Genomic DNA, 21,944 nt, shown 5'->3' with positions numbered 1-21,944 from the left:
AGTCAGATATTCTTGAGCTAACTCTTCAGACTGCAACACGTTGAGGCTTATCTATTAATAAATGGGTCTAGATCTGAGCATTTTTGTTTAAAAAACTAGTAAAGGGGGGAAGGAGGAACATGACTTGTTATAAAGCACTGTTTCCTAGTCAATTGAATCATGGTTTATTTGTCCACAACTTAGTATAAAATTCTCAAAACACTCTGCAAAGACACATGAGCTCCTCTTGTGTATTGGCTTTGTTCATCAGTCTTTATCACAATGTTTTTCAACCTCGGCAATTTTTAAGATGGTGGACTTCAACTCCCAGAATTGGCTGGGAAGTTCTGGAAGTTGAAATCCACCTATCTTACAGTTGCCAATGTTGAAGAACACTACAAGGTGCTGTTTAGTCATCAGGATCTGAAATCCCTGTTTTGAAAATTGTGTTAAATCACAGTTCCTGCTGTTGGACAAAGTTTGGTGCACCAGAGTGTTATAAATGCACCATGGAAAGGGAATAAGAAATTGGGATTGGCTGTTCTTTCAAATAAATGAAAAAGCTTATGACATGTAGAATTGCGAAATCCAAACCAAGAACAAGTAGTGGGTTAGCTTTCTGTTTGTAACTAGTAGCCAGAATCTTTTGGCTGATACCTTTTACTACAAATAAGAGAAGAATTCTAATTCCTACCAGGAGACTGATCCAAGAGGGATTATAATGAGGGATAAATTCTGTTCCACTATTGGAGAAGAAACTTCTGTTCTGGAATTCTAGGAGTTGAAGCCCACTCATCTTAATTGTCACTAAGACTGAGAAACATTGGTCTAGTCAGACATCCATATTTTCAACAGGAGACAAAATGAAGGATTTAGTGATGTTTTTGCCATAATAAAGTCCGAAAGTAAACATTCTGTGGACATGATGAGGTACTCTCTCCTTGAGTTTAACTGTAAGCCTTCCCTTCTTTCTGTAAAATTTGCAAGAGAGGCCATCTTACTTCAAACTATTTTCTTTTAAAATGAGAAGGTGGGACCTGGGATATTAGAGCAAGGACTTCATTAGAGCATTGGAAACACATGGTAACTACTCAGAAAGAATGGGAAATGGGTTATTCTGCATTTGAACCAGTGGTGAAATGTAAAATTTGTTACTACCGGTTCTGTGGGCATGGCTTGGTGGAGGAGTAATGTGACTGGTTGGGGTTTTTTTTTTAACTTTTAAAAGCATTTTTTCTACAACCTCTTTGGCCGAAGACCAAACGCTTTTAAAAGCCTCTGACGATCCCGACTGAGCTGTGCGATTGTCAGAGGCTTTTTTAATTATTTTTAAAAGCATTTTTTCAGCCAAAGAGGTTGTAGAAAAAATGCTTTTAATTTTTTTTTTAAAAAGCCTCTGATGATTGCTCAGCTGGGCATGGGGGAGGGGGAGGACCCGGGATTTTTGCTACTGGTTCTCCGAACCACCCGCCGCCATCGCTACCGGATCGGGCGATCCGGTCCGAACCAGGAGCATTTCACCCCTGATTTGAACAATCTGTCATTTAGTCTCCCATCAAAAATATTGACATTAAAAACACTTCTAGTATTCCCTCAATCTTAGCAACTTTAAGATGGTGGGCCTCAACTCCCAGAATCCCCCAGCTAGCATGTTGAGGGAACACTGGGTTAGACAACGTGCTTGGGTTATGTTTCAACTTGTATTAAAGGCCACTGCTCAATACTGTACTAGCCCTGGACAATTTTCTTTTGCAGGTCAGGATGGAACTTTGCAGAAAAGCAGAGAGGAGGACAACCTGGCTACTGTGGGGTGGGCTGGCTTACATGGCAACCCAGTTTGGAATCTTGGCTCGGCTCACCTGGTGGGAATATTCTTGGGACATTATGGAGCCAGTCACCTACTTCATCACATATGGCAGTGCCATGGCAATGTATGCATACTTCGTAGTAACGCGTCAGGTAAGATGGGCTTTGCATTAAAACGGTGTTTATTTTGGAAAAAGGAGGTTGCATAATTCAGTCCAAGATCACATGAAGTGTTAATACCACTTTATAATGCCTTGGTAAGACCACACTTAGAATATTGCATCCAGTTTTGGTTGCCATGATGTAAAAAAGATGTGGAGACTCTAGAAAGAGTGCAGAGAGGAGCAACAAAGATAATTAGGGGGCTGGAGACTAAAGCATATAAAGAACAGTTGCTGGAATTGGGTATGTCTAGTTTAATGAAAAGACGGACTAGGATTGACATGATAGCAGTGTTCCGATATCTCCGGGGCTGCCGCAAAGAAGAGGGAGTCAAGCTATTCTCCAAAGCACCTGAGGGCAGGACAAGAAGCAACGGATGGAAACTAATCGAGAGAAGAAACCTAGAACCAACAAGATATTTCCTGAGAGTTAGAGCAATTAATCAATGGAGCAACTTGCCTCCAGAAGTTGTGAATTCTCCAACTCTGGAATTTTTTAAGAAGAAATTGGACAACCATTTGTCTGAAGTGGTATAAGGTTTCCTGCCTAAGCAGGGGGTTGGACTAGAAGACCTTCAAGGTTCCTTCCAACTCTTGTTATTCTGTTCTAATTTATGGGCAACATGACATAGATGTGCACTGTGAAACTGATGTGATTCACTTTGCCAAGAAAAGCCTGAAGGACAATGACAGTTGACTTCCAAAAGTCAATTAACACAGCTTCAGAGACCTGCCTTCCAGTTTTAGATCACGAAAGCTGCCTGTTCAGAAAATATTGGGGCAAAAGGATAAGGAGGAGCTGTTTTTCATCCTGCTGACTTGAAGAGGTTTGAAGTGATGCTTCAAGTTGAACTGCATCTCCTCCTCAAAATCTTCTCCTTCAAAATTCTGCTGAAAATGTCTCCTCTTCCACTTAAGGGTGCACCCTCTCAGAAAGTTAGTCCTGCAGAACAAAACCCAGAGAGGCTGCAAAGCAGAAAAAAAATGCAAATAATGTAGTTGTTTCACCCTTTGAAGTGGGCAGATGGGGTGGGGGGGGGAACATTTGTTTCATAAATCAGTTACTTGAACCTTTAGGAGAGAAAAGAATCACTCAAAGCATTGCATAGTTCTAATACATATACAGGGATGTGGTGGCTCAATTGCTAAGACGCTGAGCTTGTCGATCGAAAGGTCGGCTGTTCAGCGGTTCGAATCCCTAGTGCCATGTAACAGGGTGAGCTCCCGTTACTTGTCCCGGCTTCTGCCAACCTAGCAGTTTGAAAGCAGATAAAAAATGCGAGTAGAAAAATAGGGACTACCTTTGGTGGGAAGGTAACAGCATTCCATGCGCCTTTAGCGTTTAGTCATGCCGGCCACATGGCCATGGAGACGTCTTCGGACAGCGCTGGCTCTTCGGCTTTGAAAAGGAGATGAGCACCACCCCCTAGAGTCGGGAACGACTAGCACATATGTGCGAGGGGAACCTTTACCTTTAATACATATACGTGCGTGAATTGGTTTTTAAGGTAGTGGTTTTGTATTTCAGCTAATTTTCTCTGGCAGTCAGTCTCCTGTATTCCCTTTGAGAGTTCTGTATGGTTTTCATATTGTTGCACACAAGTTCAAAAACTCCTTTCATAGGTAAAGAATGCACTGAAGCTAAAGGGTGAATGCATGAGGATCCTTCTCAGCTTATTAAGTGCCATTTTCAGACTTTTGTCTAAATTTGTAGGCTTGCTTATGTTATCTTTTAAAAACACAGGGCAGGAACCATGTTTTCCAAGACATTACAGGGATATATTTAGATTTGCATTTGGTATCTTAACCACAGTAGAATGCACGTTAATGAGCCTTGGTGGTGGTTAGACTGCTGTACTGCAGGCCACTTCTGCTGACTATCGGCTGCCTACAATTTGGCAGTTCAAATCTCGCCAGACTCAAGGTTGACTCAGCCTCCATCTTCCGAGGTGAGTAAAATGAGGACCCAAATTGTTGGGGGCAATATGCTGACTCTGTAAAATTGCTTAGAGCAGGCTGTAAAGCATTACAAAGCGGTATATAAGTCTAAATGCTATTGCTATTAATGGTAGGGGTGCCTGCCTTCTGGTTCCCATCATACATTTCCCTCTTACTCTGCTACTATTAGGAGCATCCCACTGAACATTGGTTTCCTACTGCTAAGAGAATCAGAAAGTCACAGTCCTATACTGATTTCATGGCACATAGCAATAACACTTACTTATATACTGCTTCACAGTACTTTACAACCCTCTTTAAGCGGTTTACGGAGTCAGCATATTGCCCCCCACAATCTGGGTCCTCATTTCACTGACCTTGGAAGGATGAAAGGCTGAGTAAACCTTGAGCTGATCAGGATCGAACTCCTGGCTGTGGGTAGAATTAGCCTGCAACACTGCATTCTAACCATTGTGCCACCACTATCAGAATGATATACAGGTAGTCCTCAACTGAATCCAAAATTTCCATTGCTCAACAAGACAGTTGTTAAGTGAGTTTTGCTCCCATTTCATGACCTTTCTTGCCACAATTATTACTGAATCAGTGCAGTTGTTAAATTGGTTTTAAAGTGAATCTGGCTTCCCCCATTGACTCACCTTGTCAGAAGGTCACAAAATGACATCACATGACCCTATAACTGTCATCAGTATGAACCAGTTGTCAAGTGTCTGTTGTGACCTAGGCTTCTTGAGTCATTAAAACATACCAGTAGTCCCCAAAACCTCTTTTATTGCAACAGCTGTGAATTACGTTCATTCACAGCTGAGTCCCAATTAGTTGCAAAAAGTCCTTCGGAAGAAGTCCTTCGGGATAATCACCAACCTTTATCTCCCTTTACATGCTGCCAAAGACCTACTTGGCAAAGCCACACGGAGTCCAGAATCAAACAGAGATGCCGACTGGGAACAGAATTAACAACGTTGTTTTCCTGCAAAGGGCCCACGTGCCTTTGCTCCTCTTTTAAGCCTTATGGGAGGGGCCAATCATCTCCAGGCCTTACTCCCGAGTCGTCCCTTTTGTTTTAACCGTTCTTGCCTTCTGGCAGCTCTGTGCATGTGCGCACTAGGAACAGGCTCCTTCTGTTCCTCTGCCTCTCTGATGTCCGACTCTGGAGGCTCCGGTCTGCGCATAACTCCCAGATGACCCTGGCCCATCTCTGCCTCCAACACAGAGCCCTCATCCGAGCCTTCCTCAGACTCCAGGACTGGCCCATGTTCCTCCCCAGCCTCCTCACTGTCTGACTCCACTGCCAGCTCCGCAGGCTGCTGGCGGACCACAACAGTGTCTGAATTTTGATCACATGACAACCGGGATGCCACAACAGTTCTATGTGTCAAAAATGGTTATAAATCAATTGTTTAGTGCCGTTTTAACTTCGATCACTAAATAAATGGTTGTAAGTCAAGGAGTACCTGTATACAGTCCACCTTTCCTTAAGAATTCAGAGAAGGATACAGGCATATGTTATTTCATGTCACCATGTACTAGATTACATATTATTTACACAACCTTTTCTGGGGGTTTGGGTGGGGAAGGAGGCTCTATTATTACACAGTTTGCATCTTGTGTAGTGTTTTCAGTTTTCATAGACCATCAGGATGCAATATGTGATCAATTTGATCCTTACTGGGGTTTTTCAGATGTGGGTAGCCAGGTATTATTCTTAAGGCAGGGGTATCAAACTCAAGGCTCGGGGGCTGGATCCGGCCCATGGGGTGGTTAGATCTGGCCCCTTGGGACCGCCCTACAAACAGCAAAGGACCAGCCTGCGGTGCCTCTGCCAGAGAAAACAGAGCATGCGGCCTTCCCAGACTCCATTTTTGGCTGTGACGGCCTCCTGCCACCCTCTGCCAGTGAAACTGGAGCTCCCCCCCAGCTCTGTTTTCACCAGCAGAGGGTGGCAGGAGGCCGTTGTGGCTGAAAACAGAACTCGGGAGCCAGTTTTCCCTGGCAGAGCGCTTGGGCCAACCCAGACGCCCCCAACACGAGTGACATCAAGCTGACTATGCCTCCTTGGCTACACCCACCCCATTCCTCAAGTCAAACACAACCCTAATGCAGCCTTTGATGAAATCGAGTTTGACACCCCTGTTCTAAGGGGTTCAAACCCTCTGCTGAGAATTGAATTTACAGATGTTCACACTTTAGATAGCCACTTGCAGTGTAATAACTTCATAGTGCGTAAACTCTCTTCTCTTAGAGCTAATGGGGAGGTGGGCTCATATATGCCATTCTGATAGCACCTCTAGATACCCCTTCCATCAAGATCTGAGTGCCAGAGAAAGGATGGCTTTGGAAGCTAATGGAAAGCTTGCTTTTGTCTTCCCCATTTTGGCACAATTCAGGATCGCTGAATATGAAGATGTGCAAAATGGCATGTATAGGTATGAATTAGCCTATGTGCATCTACAAGTCCCGTAACCTGTTTGGCTTTTAAGACCAAAATCATTGGCCATCTATGGAGTAGCTAGTGGCGGCAATAATAAAGATCAAATAACCATATAGTTCTCCTTCCTGTCCCTTGTCCACAATAACTTACTCGCATTATTGTACCTAGGCAGAGTTTCATATCCCGCCTGCTGTTCTCCAACTACTTAATCATTTGTTTATTTATTATAGTAATTTGTAATGTATCACTCAAACTCTAGGTGGCTTAAATTACTCAACCACTGTGGAGCAAAATTAAAATTAAATTGACTAAGCTGTCAAAACTTGCTTTCGGTTGCATATTCGAAATGACACAGTGTCTGTTACATTGCTCAATTCCTGCAAATAATCATAAGTAAGATAATATATCAAAAAGACTTAATATATTATCACCATTCAGTTGATAATCAGATCTGCCGAGCATCATGTGGCATATAATTTGTCCGTATTCCATGTTAAATTAATGCAGATACAAATTAGCCCAGAGTTGAGTTTCTTGTTCTTTCAAATTGGTTATTGATAAATAAGTGTTCGTGTCTAAGGTTTCAATTAATTTATTCTTTCATTCAATAGGAATATGTATATCCAGATGCTAGAGACAGGCAGTACTTACTATTTTTCCATAAAGGAGCCAGAAAGACACGTTTTGATCTAGAAAAATACAATCAACTCAAGGATGCTATTGCTCAGGTAATAAAAATTAATCCTTGGAAGAAATTGGGGGGAAGTAGGAAATTATCCCATGTTGGTTCTTGAAAATTCAGTAATTCTTTGAACTGCTTTCCTCATGTTTTTTCCATTTGTATTCCAAAAGACATTGTTATTTACAGCTGATTTTATAATGTTAATATAGTTTTCAGCCCAGAAGAAAGTTGATTAAACCTGCAGCACATTGGAAAGATAAAGCACTACAGGTAGTTCTTGACTAATGACCGCAATTGGGACTGGAACTTCCATCATTAAATGATGTGATTATTAAGTAAGTTACGTCCAATTTGACAACTTTTACTGTGGCCATTAAGCAAATCATATGAGTGTTACACGAATCTGGTTTCCCCACTGATTTTCCTTGTTGGATATCCCCCTGAAAGGGTTGCAAATGGAGATCATGTGACAACATAATTGTCATGTGATCTCCCAGGATGCTGCATTGGTTGTAAGTCACCTTTTCAGCATTGTCAGACAGAGCAGTTGCCACACGTCCAAATTTTTGATCACATGACCATGTTGCAATGGTTGTAAGTGTGGAAAACAGTCATAAATCACTTTTTTTCAGTTAACTTCAAATGTTTACTAAACTAATGGTTGTAAGTCAAAGACTATCTGTACATATAATCTAAGGTGGATTCAACACTTAATGTTTACCTCATGGGAAAGTCCTGGATTTTTTTTTATGGTGACCTTTTGTGAATGTGGATACTGTATGTCGACTTGGAATAAGATTACCTGTAATGCAGCTAACCCCAAGCTTTTCGGCTTCAGGAACCAGTTTTGTGGAGAGCAGTTTTTCCTTGGATAAGGAGAACGTAGTTTCATGTGCTGCCTGCACCCCGCACATGTGCGATTGAGGCTTCTCTCATATGTGTGGCCTGGTTCCTGGCAGGCCGTGGACCGGTGCTGGTCCGCAGCCTAGGAGTTGGGGACCTCTAGTGTAATGCATTACACTAGAGCAGTGGTGTCAAACTCAAGGGCCACGGGCCAGATCAGGCCTGCAGGGTGCTTAGATCTGGCCCGTGGGGCCGCCCAAGAAACAGCAAAAGGACCGGCCATAGTGCCTCTGCCAGTGAAAATGGAGTTCCGGAGGGCCACACGCAACCTCCCGAGCTCCATTTTCGCTGGCAGAGGGTTGCAGGATGCCATCGCAGCCGAAAACGGAGCTTGGGAGCCCATTTTTGCTGGCAGAGTGCTCGGGCCCGCACAGGCGCCCTCAACACGAGTGATGTCAAGATGGCCACGCCCACCCTGGCTAAGCCCACCCCGGCCCCCTTAGGTCAAACACAACCCTGACGCATCCCTCAATGATATTGAGTTTGACGTACTAGAGTATGATGGAGAGAAATATGGTACTTATGTCTTCATTTTATTGATTTTTAGGCAGAATTGGACCTTAAGAGACTTCGGGATCCCTTACAGGTACATCTACCTGTTCAACAAATCAGTGATAAAGACTGATCGTCAGAGGAACCTCCGTATTTTGACAGAAGTGGCAGATCTTTTCAAGCTCTTGCCTCTTTCATTAGAAAGCATTTCAAGTGGAAGCTGGAAGGTCTTCTGGGGGTGGAGGGTTTTTAAATCATTAAAACAGAGACCTTGACTGGGGAAGGGGTAATGTGTTCAGTCAAAAAATAATAATAATAATAATCAGGCACTGTGGAATGCTAAGTCTTTTCAAAGGGCTTAAAGATTGTCTCATTCAAACGTTTTTTCTTTTGGATGAAAATATATAGATTATAAAGGTGGGCATTTCATGAAGAAATTGTATCGGGGACATATTTTTCCAGCTTTTGCAGTGTCTGCCTCTTGAAGAAGCACTAGCAGCCTGCTCAGCATTTTTTTAAAATCTCTTTCAAACTATTGCACAATAATAGTGCGCTAAACAAAAGAAGGAAACAATCAAGCCATTTTAAGACACCATGATTGGTGATCCAGATTGAAGTAAACGTCTCCATTAATGTGCAACCCAAGATTGGACCCTACTGTGTCTTTTTTTTGTTTTTGTTTTTGTTCTCTTTTGTTTTGTAACAGAAATGCAAAATTTCTTTTTACTCCACCAAAAAACAAACAAACACCTAAAACATTTTCCTCCCTGTCTGTTTACTGTCAAACAAACTTTCTCCTTATACTGAAAGATTATCAATGTTATCAGTTTTATCCGGATCACAAACTGAATAATTCTCGTTGTGAACATTTGAACATGGAAATATTCCCGCATATCTTCTTCAGCTTCACTGCCCTGATCAACTTTTACACATAAATGGTGATGTTGCATGAGGAAAAAACTGTTCCTATACAGTCTTAAGGGAGGAATGTTTCGTCCCCACTACTCTTTCTTCCTCCAAATAGACTAGTCCTCCGAATTAAAGCAAATCAAAGAGTTTGGGCCTACGGTAATGCATATATGTATGCGGTATTTGGCTTGAGATCATGACGCTTTTATGTTTGCCTAGCAGAATAACTATGTCTTGATAAGCAAAAGACTACAGTTGCACTTTGATCCACAATCCCCCCCTCTTCTTTAAGTAGCTTTAAAAGTACGGGCTGGTGCTGAAGGGTCAGGGTTTCTGCACGGTAGCAGATGTAGTCCCTCCATCCCTAAAGGGCGTGGGAGAAAGGCAGCGGTCTCCACCACCTGCTAGAAGCCCGATGATCTTGTCTAAGGAGAACTTACAACTTGTGCTAAACAGAATCCATGTCTGCCTTCGTTGTCCTTGTTTGATAGATCCTGGGAAGACAGGATAAGAGATGGAAGAAGGCCTCTGAGCTCCTTCTCACAAAGCTTGGAATTTCCCTTCAGCTCACTCCTTTTCACTGTGTCAAGGCAAGAGGCTCCCACTTTCGGAGGAACTGTGTTTTAAAGTGTAAAATAAATATAAACCAGACGCCAGGTGCCTTGCAAGATGGGATGGTCGCTCCTCCCTCGCCCTCAATGGCATGTTGAGCTGAATGGATGCATGTTCCAAGATGTTTTCCTCTTCCCACTTCCTTCCCGCCTTTCTCCTTTTAATTATGTGGCGATTTTTTTTTTTATTTAAGAGGGGGGAAAAAACCAATAAAAATTGTTAAATTATCTGTTCATCCTCTTTGTATGCAGCATTTTAAAAAGGAAGAACGCAAACAGTCCTGTAGCAGAATTCTCTTGAGTGTGTGTTTGGGGTGAGGGAGGGGGCATGGAGAAAAGACCTTAAAAGAAAAACAATAAAATAAAATAATGAACATGTGTACAATCCTGTATCATTTATTAAATATGTATAAAAGAGAAATGTACTTCTGGAACAATAAATAATTATTCTGTTTTTGAACGGTTGTCTTGAAATTGTGTTACGTCCAATTCAAGGAAGGATCAAGGAACGTGTGAACTTCGGTGTAGCAAACGTCCATTAATTCTGTCTATAAACAAAATTCCTTGGGCTCCTGATGTGTCTCCGTGCCTCTTCATGTATTACAAAAAATGCAGCACAGAAATATTTCAACATAAGAAATTAATCCCATAAATCATGGCATGTCATTTTATTTACAGACTTTTAAAATGTGTTTTACCTACATTATAGGTAGTTTGTTTATTTTATTTTTATTTATTTTATTTCAAATTTATATACCGCACCTTCTCCCGAGGGACTCAGGGCGGTGTACAGCCAGATAAAAACATACAATACAAATATTAAAAACAATTAAAAGGAAATATATTAATTTGGCCCCAATTTAAGATAACAAACCAATTAAAAATTTTAAAATTATATTAAAAAATATGTTAAGCCAGCCCAGCTTGCTGAAAAAAGAAAGTTTTAAGGGCACGACGGAAGGCACCAAGGTCTTGGATTCTCCTTATCTCTGGGGGCAGCTGATTCCAGAGGGTAGGTGCCCCCACAGAGAAGGCCCTCCCCCTGGGGGTCACCAGCCTACATTGTTTGGCTGATGGCATCCCGAGGAGGCCCTCTCTGTGGGAGCGCACAGGTCGGTGGGAGGTCATCGGTAGCAGCAGGCGGTCTCGAAGATAACTAGGTCCTATGCCATGGAGCGCTTTAAAGATGGTAACCAACACCTTGAAGTGCACCCGGAAGACCACTGGAAGCCAGTGCAGCTCACGCAGGAGTGGTGTTATGTGGGAGCGCCAGGCGGCTCCTGGGATTACCCGCGCGGCCGCATTCTGGACCAGTTGGAGCTTCCAGGTGCTCCTCAAGGGGAGCCCCATGTAGGTAGTTCCATAATGGATTTGTTTCATCTTTCTCTTTCTCCCTCTTTCTCTCCCCCTCCCCCTGCCTCCCAGTTATTTAAGTATCAATTATTGATAAGCCATTCATATATACATGCAATGGTGGGTTTCTACCAGTTCGTCCCTGTACCAGTTCGAACTGATAGTGGCAGCGGCGGGAAGCTCCGCTCACCCGCCTGGATGACATCACGCTCTGCGCTTGTGCAGAAGGTTCTGTGCAGAAGCACAGCGCGCGAGCACTCCCGATTCCGAACCAGTAGCAAAGGTAAATGGAACCCACTACTATATAGATGATATCTCTTTTAGTTTTCTAAATTAAGCACATGTCATTAGGGATACCATGCCCTTGGCACACAGTTTATTATTTAGCTATTCCATTGGCAATCAAGGGAAAATCAAAGTCTTGGACACAGTGCCATTGACGTGGAGAAGCAGGCTGGCAAATTTATGGGATGGAGACATCAACAAATGATATTCCAATATTGTCTCAGTAACACACGGGCAAACTATCGATACAAACTCAAGGTAAATCACTTCAAACTCGATTGCAGGAAATATGATTTCAGCAACAGAGTGGTCAACGCCTGGAATGTTCTATCCGATTCCATTGAAACAGCCTCAAACCCTCACAGTTTCAACCTCAAACTGTTTACCGTGGACCTCACTCCCTTCTTAAGAGGCCCCTAAAGGGAGTGTGCATAAGTACACCAGCGTGCCTATCGTCCCTGTCTTCTTTTTGTGCCACGTCCGTCATTGGACGTTGGCGATCATGTTGGCAATCCTATTTTTGTCAACAGCCGTATGAAAAAGTGCGCTGAGTTTTGTCCAAACCAGTCCCTTAGGTTTTGAAGCTATGATGTTCTTCTTCTGTCTGGGCCTCGTTTGCCTTCAATCTTTCCCTGGAGGATTAAGTGAAGTATGCCGTATTTTTGTCTGTGTCGCATCACATGTCCAAAATAATCTAACTTTCGCTTTTTAATGGCTTTGATTATTTCCCTTTGCTTTCCTGGGTGGCTTATTACCTCCTCATTTGTGATTTTGTTAACCCAGTTTATACGTAACAGCCGTCTGTAAATCCACATTTCAAATGATTCTCGTTTCTTCAAGTGGTTTTCTGTCAGAGACCAACTCTCTACTCCACAGAGCAGGATAGAAAAGATGTAACATCTGACAAACCTGATTTTCAATCTTAGGCTTATGTCGTGACTGCAGAATACTTTTTTCATTTTGAAGAATGCTGTTCGAGCTTTCTCTATCCTTGTCTTTACTTCGCTGATCATGTCCCAGCTTTCATGTAAATTAAAACCGAGGTACGTGATCCTTTCAACTTTTTCTAATGGTATTCCTTCCAAATTTATCAGTGGTAAATTAATGGGTTGTTTGCTGACAACCATGATCTTGGTTAAGTTTCAAGCCATATTTTTCAGGTATTTCTGAGACTCTGTTGATGAGGAGTTGAAGGTCTTCATGTTACTGGCAAGCAGAACTGTATCATCAGCATATCGTCCCTGTCTTACCGTCCCCATTTATTTGTATTTACTTCCTATGTTTATGTTTATGTTCATACTTAAGCTTGTTATCTTGTACATGTTTGACGAATAAAATAAATATTATTGCAAATTGAATTGCTAGTCAAGGGGCTGAGTAGCAAAAGCATAGGATTTGGGAAAAGCAAAACAAACTTGTATCTTCTTTCTATGTAAAGAATGATACACCAAAGAAGAAGAAGAATGTTAACCTAGCATTATCCCTAATACCACACTTTCTGTATGGGCAATTTTTAAATATCTCTTTTTATTTTATAACCACTTTCATATACAGCAATGTGTCATCATATAGCACCTGCAGGCACTGGGACAAATATGAGAGCACGAGATGATGCTCGCTGCCTTTTTTTTTTAATGGTGTGTGCAGGTGCTGCTTATGATGATTCCATTATTTTGAGGCATGTACCCGGTAAATAGTGGATTCATACAATATACAAACAAAAAATCAAGATAACGTGAAGTTTTGATACCGCTTTGTAATATCTTGGTAAGACCACACTTGGAATATTGCATCCAGTTTTGGTCGCCATGATATAAAAAAGATGTTGAGACTCTAGAAAGGGTGCAAAGAAGAGCAACCAGGAAGATTAGGGGACTAAGGGCTGAAACATACGAAGAACAGTTGCAGGAATTGGGTATGTCTTATCGAATGAAAAGAAGGACTAGGGGCAACATAATAGCAGTGTTCCAATATCTAAGGGACTGCCACAAAGAAGAAACGGTCAACCTATTCTCCAAAGCACCTGAAGGCATAACAAGAAGCAAAGGATGAAAACTTATCAAAGAGAGAAGCAATTTAAAACTAAGGAGAAATTTCCTGACAGAACAATTAATCAGTGGAACAAGTTGCCTCCAGAAATTGTGGCTGCTCCAACACTGGAGGTTTTTAAAAAGAGTTTGGGAAACCATTTGTCTGAAATGGTGCAGGAGCTTCTGCTCGAGCAGGGGGTTGGACTAGAAGACCTCCAAGTTTCTTTCCAATTCTGTTAAATCAATTCAGTCAGATCAAAGGCTTTCCTAGTCTAATATTGAATCTCTATTATCCAGATGCATATGGGAAGCCCACAATCAGATAAAGATCTGTTTCAGAGTTATACATAGCTTTCAAATTACCTTGGCAGGAATTCTATTAATTTATCAAATTGGTACCAATGGGCTCCGAACATGGACAGCTTCCATATCCCTGTCTTCTTCCAGTATATTTTCCAGCTTCTCAGTCTAACCAGCAATTCTTCCTAGCTTTTTGGGATCAAGGAAACTTGCCTCGATGCTGCTATTTAATTGGGCTCACTATAATAACCCTTTTCAAAGCATGGGCACAGCAACTAATCATGAGAAGTAAATTAAATCAGATACTGAAAGTGACATTTGGGTTTTTTAAAAGTTGCCATGGGTGCAGTTACAACTAATTATGCAGCCGTAACAATCTTGCGGTTGTAAGTTCAATGAATGCTATGCAAAAAAGGACTCGCTTTTATATAGAATAGAATTTTTTATTGGCCAAGTGTGATTGGACACACGAGGAATTTGTCTTAGATGTATATGCTCTCAGTGTACATAAGGAGGATAAAATACACTCATCAAGAATAAAAAGATACAACACTTAGTGATAGTCAAGGTTACTAATAAGCTATCAAATTGTACTAGGAAACAAAAACAATATAATTGAAAGATACAAGCAACATGGTTATAGTAATAAGTGGGAAGAGATAGATACTAGTAAAGAAGAGATGAATAATAGTAATACAGTCTTAGTAATTTATTTGACAGTGTTGTGGGAATTAGTTGTTAAGCAGAGTGATGGCATTCGGGGAAAAAATTGTCCCTGTGTCTAGTTGTTTTATATGCCCAAATTAGTATATTCCTCATTGCTGTTTTCACAACAACAGCAAAACAAAGAAAGCATATCTATGGAGATTCTCAATCATCCAGATCATGGTTGTCCCAAAGGTGGTTTGTCAGGAAGCAACTGGACTTTCTTTGTTTTTCTTTGAAGATGTTTTGCTTTTCATCCAAGAAGCTTCTTCAGTTCTGACTGAGTCAGAACTGAAGAAGCTTCTTGGATGAGAAGCGAAACATCTTCAAGGAAAAACAAAGAAAGTCCAATTGCCTCTTGAAAAAGCACCTTTGGGACAAGGAGAGCATATGAGTTTCTTTTTCCCAGCTGTTAATCTTTCCGCTTTTTTTTCCAGCTCTCTGTAAACAATCTGAGGCCTACAAACCAGGGGTGACTGTTTCTGACAGGTTTTGGAGAACCGGTAGCGGAAATTTTGAGTAGTTCGGAGAACTGGCAAATGCCACCTCTGGCTGGCCCCTGAGTGGGGTGGGGATGGAGATTTTGCAATCTCCTTCCCCCAGGAGTGGGGAGGGAATGGGGATTTTGCAGTATCCTTTCCCTGGAGTGGGGGCGGAATGGAGATTTTGCAGTATCCTTTCCCTGCCACGCTCACCAAGCCACACCCACAGAACCGGTAATAAAAGAATTTGGATTTTGCCACTGCTACAAACATTTTGAGGCCTATAACAAGATCCATACTAAAGGTATGGATGCACTATCGAATTAGATAAATACATTGTGAATTGACAGACTTGTTTTTGATTCCTTACCTAATTATCCCCTATGTAGTATTAGCATCTTTTACAGAAGGCACAATATTTTCTGGAACTCTTTTGACTTCTCACTACCATTTGAGACTCAGCACAGAACCTGGAGGTTGCTTTTTAATAATTTACAAATTCGCAAAACAACCTCTCTTCTTAGCACATGATTTCTAAGCTTGCTAATGGACCGTCAAAAGTTTTTTGAAAGTCTGAAGAAGAAGAAAAATACAGTGCTGAATTTCTATCCGCATGCCTGTTGACCTTCTGAAGAATTCTTAAGATTAGTGAGGTAGGACTTCCAGATGCTGCCTTGTTTTTCTTTATAGCCTTCATCATTGTACTTTTAGTAATGACTTAAGCAAGTTGATTCAGAAAAACAACTTGCTTGTAATTTCTTTCATTAGTATGGTGTACTCCTTTACATTCCTCCAGAACAGAGTATGCTATTAGAATACTGAAGTTCTTATGGATATAGCTAGCTCAAAATTGAACTGTGGAATAGTGCTCTCTGAGACATTTCCTTGCAGACATTCCATTAGCTGACATCAGTGTTACAAGAGTATGGGGCTTGCTCCTTGTTTACAGTTGCTTGCCCTGCCAATGTTGGTATGTTTTTCTTTTTTGGGGGGAAGGGGGGGGGAGAAGTTTAGCACAGAAACCTATTAAAATCCTCCAAAACATCTTAAGTAAACTAAAAGACCCAATAACCAGGTTATTTACGGGACCGCTTGCTGCCGCAAACGGCCTCCCACCGGCCAGTACACTCTCACAGAGAGGGACTCCTCCGGGTGCCGTCGGCCAAACAATGTCAGCTGGCGGCCCCCAGGGGGAGAGCCTTCTCTGTGGGGGGACCTACTATCTGGAACGAGCTCCCCCCGGAGATACGGAGGATCCCCGATCTACGCACCTTCCGCCGCGCTCTTAAAACCTTTTTATTTCACCAGGCTGGTCTGGCCTAACCTTTCCCATTCTTTTTTAATGTAAATTTTAATTTGTTCTTAACCTGGGGTTTTAAATTTGTCTTGGGCTAAATTGATTTAATTCGATTTTACTTCTGTTCTTAATTTTTGTATTTTACGTGTTTTATTCTGTGCCTGTTCACCACCCTGAGTCCTTCGGGAGTAGGGCAGTATACAAATTAAATAAAATGAAAATGAAAATGAACCCATGAGGTAAAAATGGGCGTCATTTACAACATACAGTACAGTGTAAGGATTGTAACAGGTACTACGTAGGACAAACAAGCAGAAAGCTAACAGAGCACATCCGTGAAAACCAAGTAGCAGCTGAGATACGATGAAAGCTACTTAACTCCACAACACATGGACAGACTCAATCATTTTAGTTTCTACTGGGAAACAGTCAGCATCTTAGCCCAAACCAAATCCAAAAAACCCAGGGAATTCAGACAAATGAGCATCAATAGACACATAGAGATAAACCACATTTACAGACCATTCAGAAGAGACAATTAAAAAGCTAATGTAACAAAAAGGCCAGCAGCCAACAGCCAACACCCACATCAGACAAACAATCAGAAAACAATTCTTTAACCAAGGGACCGCAAAGGAGAAAACCATACTCCCACCAATACTTTGCCTGTCAAGCTACTGGATATAAACAGGGAGTAAACCCTACACCCAACTGCACTGATGATGTCACCTAATTAAGTAATGACACATCTGCAGCAAACAATTAACTCAGAGAGCACCAAGAACTCCACAATGCTGCACTGTATTAAAATTCCTTATTGAAATTCATGTGATTGTCTCTTCCTTGATTCTTCATTAATTGATAACTCATGATAATTATATCCAACAGGTTGATATCAACTCATAGAAGAACTTCATCAGGCTGATCTGTCTTCAACTTGATCCTTCAAGTCTTTCAATGGTGCACCCATTGTTGCTAAAACTTAAGTCTGTCCACCCTGCTGTGTCATTCTACATTCTATCATTCTACTATTCCCAATAATGTGGACTTCTCAAGGAGCTAGATCTTCACATTTTTTTTTCTTTTAATGACTCTGTAATCCCTTGCATTGCGGTGGAGTTGTGGGTGACTGAATGGAACTGAGCATTTACTAGCCGGATGCCCTTCCTGACATTTATGCAGAGTTCACAGCAGACAATTTACTCATTGCGTCCAGAGAGAGAAATATCTGCTGCTACCTAGAATTGAACTCACAGCCTCCTGATTGTGAAGCGAAAACTCCACCTCTAGGCCACCGCATCGCTCTGAGCTAGACCTTCACATAATGTGTCCAAAATAAGATAATTAAATTTTAGATAATTAAAAGCGTGCCTATAGAGATTCTCAGTCATCCAGGTCATGATTCTCCCAAAGGTGCTTTTTTAAGAGGCAACTGGACTTTCTGGTTGGTGGGGGTCTCTCTTCAGAGAGTCCAGCTGCATCTTGAAAAAGCACCTTTGGGACAATTAAAAGGGAGATTAAGATGTACTTGAATCGATCCACTGATTACTAAAGAGAGCTAGTTCTTCACAAAATGTTTAGCATTATACTTCCATTTAATTTGATAATATGGTAGTCAGTTCTAAGATACTGAGTTACCCTGTGCATTTGTTCAAGACACGTAAACCTGAGTGAAGCATCCATTAGAATGCTTCTTCATTTAAATGTTTCTGATTTTACTATCTGATTCAAACTCCTGATAGTTACTTTTAACTGGCGTTGTCACTTTTAGATTGTATTGTCACTCATAGCAATTCTGTGAAGACGTCTACTGTCTGGATTTTTAATTTGTTCTGCTCTCTAGCTTCCTATGGGATATGGTATCATACTTGATTATTGGATCTGTGCAGGGGTGAAATGCTCCTGGTTCGGACCGGATCACCCGATCCGGTAGCGATGGAGGTGGGTGGTTCGGAGAACCAGTAGCAAAAATCCCTGCCCTCCCCCATGCCCAGCTGAGCCACACAATCATCAGAGGCTTTTTTTTTTTTACTTTTAAAAGCATTTTTTCTACAACCTCTTCGGCCCAAAAAATGCTTTAAAAAAAAAAGCCTCTGATGATCGTGCGGCTCAGCTGGGATCGTCAAAGATCCCAGCTGAGTTGCCTGATTGGCAGAGGCTTTTTTTCTTTTAAAAGCCTCTGACGATCCAAGATGAGTTGCCTGATCATCAGAGGTATTTAAAAGAAAAAAAGTCTCTGCCGATCAGGCAACTCAGCTGGGATCATCAGACCCTTTTGAAAGCATTTTTTTATAACCTCTTCGCCGAAGAGGTTGTAGAAAAAATGGTTTTAAAAGTACAAAAAAAAATTGGCCACACCCACCCAATCACATTACACACCCCCTCCCCCCCACCAGGCCACGTCCACAGAACTGGTAGTAACAAATTTTAGATTTCACCACTGGATCTGTGTTTAGAGCAAACGCTTGAAATCCAGAGTTCAATGGTCTACGGTGGTATGTCATCTATCATACAATACTGGATTTGTCAACAACCAAATAATTCAACAGCACAGGATATAGGGACCCATATGCACAAACGATCAACAGGTTTTCTTTCTTTTTTTCATATTAACATGTTATCAACTCCCACCAGATTCATGAGAACTTTCAAACAATCCTACAGAACAAACATCTACAGTTCAGGTAGTGCTTGACTCACAATCACAATTGAGGCCAAAATTTCTATTGCTAAGGTGAGACAGATGTGAAGTGAGTTTTGCCCCTATTTTACAACCTTTCTTGCTACCGTTGTTCAGTGAATCACTGCAGTTCTTAAGTTAGTAACACGATTGTTAAGTGAATTGGCTTCCCTATTGACTGTCAGATGGCCTCATAAGGCGGTCATACATGACCCCAGCACATGGCAACCATCATAAATATGAGTCAGTTTCAAGCGTCTGGATTTTGATCACGTCACTGCAACAGTCGTAAGTGTGAAAAATGATCATAGATTACTTTTTTCTGTGCTGTTGTAACTTTGAACGGTCAATAAATAAACTGCTGTAAATCAAGGACTAAAGGTAAAGGTAAAGGTTCCTCTTGCACATATGTGCTAGTCTTTCCCAACTCTAGGGGGTGGTGCTCATCTCCGTTTCTAAGCTGAAGAGCCAGCGCTAACCAAAGAAGTCTCTGTGGTCATGTGGCAGGCATGACTAAACACCAAAGGCGCACGGAGCGCTGTTACCTTCCCACCAAAGGTGGTCCCTATTTTTCTACTTGCATTTTTTACGTGCTTTCAAACTGCTAGGTTGGCAGAAGCTGGAACAAGAAACAGGAGCTCACCCCATTATGCAGCACTAGGGATTCGAACCGTTGAACTGCCAACCTTCTGATCGACAAGCTCAGCATCATAGCCACTGAGCCACCGTGTCCCTTTTAAGTTAAGGACTACCTGTACATAAATTCTAAATATACAAGAACAGAATTTTAATAACAATATCAAATATTATAAATAACAATATTACCATATGTAAATAAGGACAATCACCTGGGCAAAGGGGAAAAAATTTCAAAGGCTGTTTGGCAAAGAAACTTTCATTAATCTCTAGAAGGCTTATATTAAGGATTACATTGCTAATGTAAGCAATGCAATAAAGAACATTTATTTTTTTTTTAGTTTCTCTCTTCTCCTCTCTGGTTTCTGTTCTTTTTCAGGAAGCAAAGTCAAATCCTTGAAACTTAAAGGAGAGGAATGAGAATGTAGAATGTATATTCTATTAAAGCAAGAAAGTTGTTGACCTTCAGTTGACTTCAATTTGCCTTTAGCAAAACTCTGGCGGTATTCTGTTTTCTTACCAAGACTTAAAAGTGCTTTTTTTGCTACACTCTCCAATCCCAATGGGGTCAAAGTCTTTAAAACTGGTGCCACTTTCCAGTGAAATCCTCACAGGGATGACATGAGTGGAATTCAAAGAGAGCATTGAATGCAAAGGTTCCCATTCAATGCATAGTCGATTGAAAATAAAAAATAAATATCAGTGGGTTGAATGCTTGCTTTTTCCTGGAGCTTCACAAACCATTATGTGCAACTTAAACTGATCGTGTTTCCCATCATGTTGATTAAATGGTGATAAAATAATAACAGATTAACAAAGTTGGAAGGGATCTTGTAGGTCATCTAGTCCAACCCACACGCAAACAGGAGTTTCTGACAAATGGCAGTCCAGTCTCTTCTTGAAAGTTTCCAGTGATGAAGCTCCCACAACTTCCAAAGGCAACTGCTGTTCTATTGGTTGATTGTTCTCACTGTCAGAAAATTTCTCCTTATTTCTAGGTTGAATCTCTCCTTGGTCAGTTTCCATCCATTATTCCTTGTCTGGCCTTCAGGTGCTTTGGAAAATAGGTTGACCCTCCTCCTCTCTGTGGCAGCCCCTCAAATATTGGAACACTGCTATCATGTCTCCCCTGGTCCTTCTCTTCACTAGACTAGCCATGCCCAGTTCCTGTCACCGTTCTTTATATGTTTTAGTCTCCAGTCCCCCAATCATCCTGGTTGCTCTTCTCTGCACTTTTTCTAGAGTCTCAACATCTTTTTTATAGTGTGGTGACCAAAAGTGGATACAGTATTCTAGTCTTACTAAGAAGACTGATGAATAGAATAGAATAGAATAGAATAGAATAGAATAGAATAGAATAGAATAGAATAGAATAGAATAGAATAGAATAGAATAGAATAGAATAGAATAGAATTTTTTATTGGCCAAGTGTGATTGGACACACAAGGAATTTGTCTTGGTGCATATGCTCTCAGTGTACATAAAAAAAAAGATACATTCATCAAGAATCATAAGGTACAACACTTAATGATAGTCATAGGGTACAAATAAGCAATCAGGAAACAATATCAATATAAATTGTAAGGATACAAGCAACAAAATTACAGTCATACAGTCATAAATGGAAGGAGATGGGTGGTGGGAACGATGACAAGATTAATAGTAGTGCAGACTTAGTGAATAGTTTGAGAGTGTTAAGGGAATTATTTGTTTAGCAGTGATGGCATTCGGGGAAAAAACTGTTCTTGTGTCTAGTTGTTCTGGTGTGCAGTGCTCTATATCGTCGTTTTGAGGGTAGGAGTTGAAATAGTTTATGTCCAGGATGCGAGGGGTCTGTAAATATTTTCACAGCCCTCTTTTTGACTCGTGTGGTATACAGGTCCTCATGGAAGACAGGTTGGTAGCAATTGTTTTTTCTGCAATTCTAATTATCCTATGAAGTCTGTGTCTGTCTTGTTGGGTTGCAGAACCAAACCAGATAGTTATAGAGGTGCAGATGACAGACTCAATAATTCCTCTGTAGATAGAAATGTATTCAGGTCGAGGGACCCAACTAGCTCAAATATCAACCCCAATTAACATAAAGCTGTGAGGAAAGATTTGGATCCTGCCTATATGCATTTAGTTCACATTGAAATAAATAGAATCTAAGTCTTAATTAACTGATCTTGTTGGTATCAATGAGACCCAAATTTGTCTTATATAGCTTGGATGAAGTCTTGTCAAAAATAAATATCCTTACT

General features: G+C 41.1%; 1 protein-coding gene across 1 annotated transcript in view; it reads left to right on the top strand.

Moving 5' to 3' along the window:
* Positions 1-10,393, top strand: part of MCU (mitochondrial calcium uniporter) — a 136,885-nt gene extending 126,492 nt beyond the window's left edge. The window contains exons 6-8 of the mRNA XM_034425983.3: positions 1,735-1,938; positions 6,948-7,064; positions 8,469-10,393. Of these exons, the coding sequence (XP_034281874.2) occupies positions 1,735-1,938; positions 6,948-7,064; positions 8,469-8,546 (399 nt within the window). The 3' untranslated portion in view covers positions 8,547-10,393. The remainder of the gene's footprint in view (positions 1-1,734; positions 1,939-6,947; positions 7,065-8,468) is intronic.
* The last annotated feature ends 11,551 nt before the right edge of the window (positions 10,394-21,944 follow it).

Source organism: Pantherophis guttatus, chromosome 6 (assembly GCF_059756535.1).
Source record: "Pantherophis guttatus breed Tessera chromosome 6, ASM5975653v1, whole genome shotgun sequence".
Classification (NCBI taxonomy): domain Eukaryota; kingdom Metazoa; phylum Chordata; class Lepidosauria; order Squamata; family Colubridae; genus Pantherophis; species Pantherophis guttatus.
Note: the sequence above shows the minus strand (reverse complement) of the source record. Positions and strands in the feature narration are given on the sequence as shown.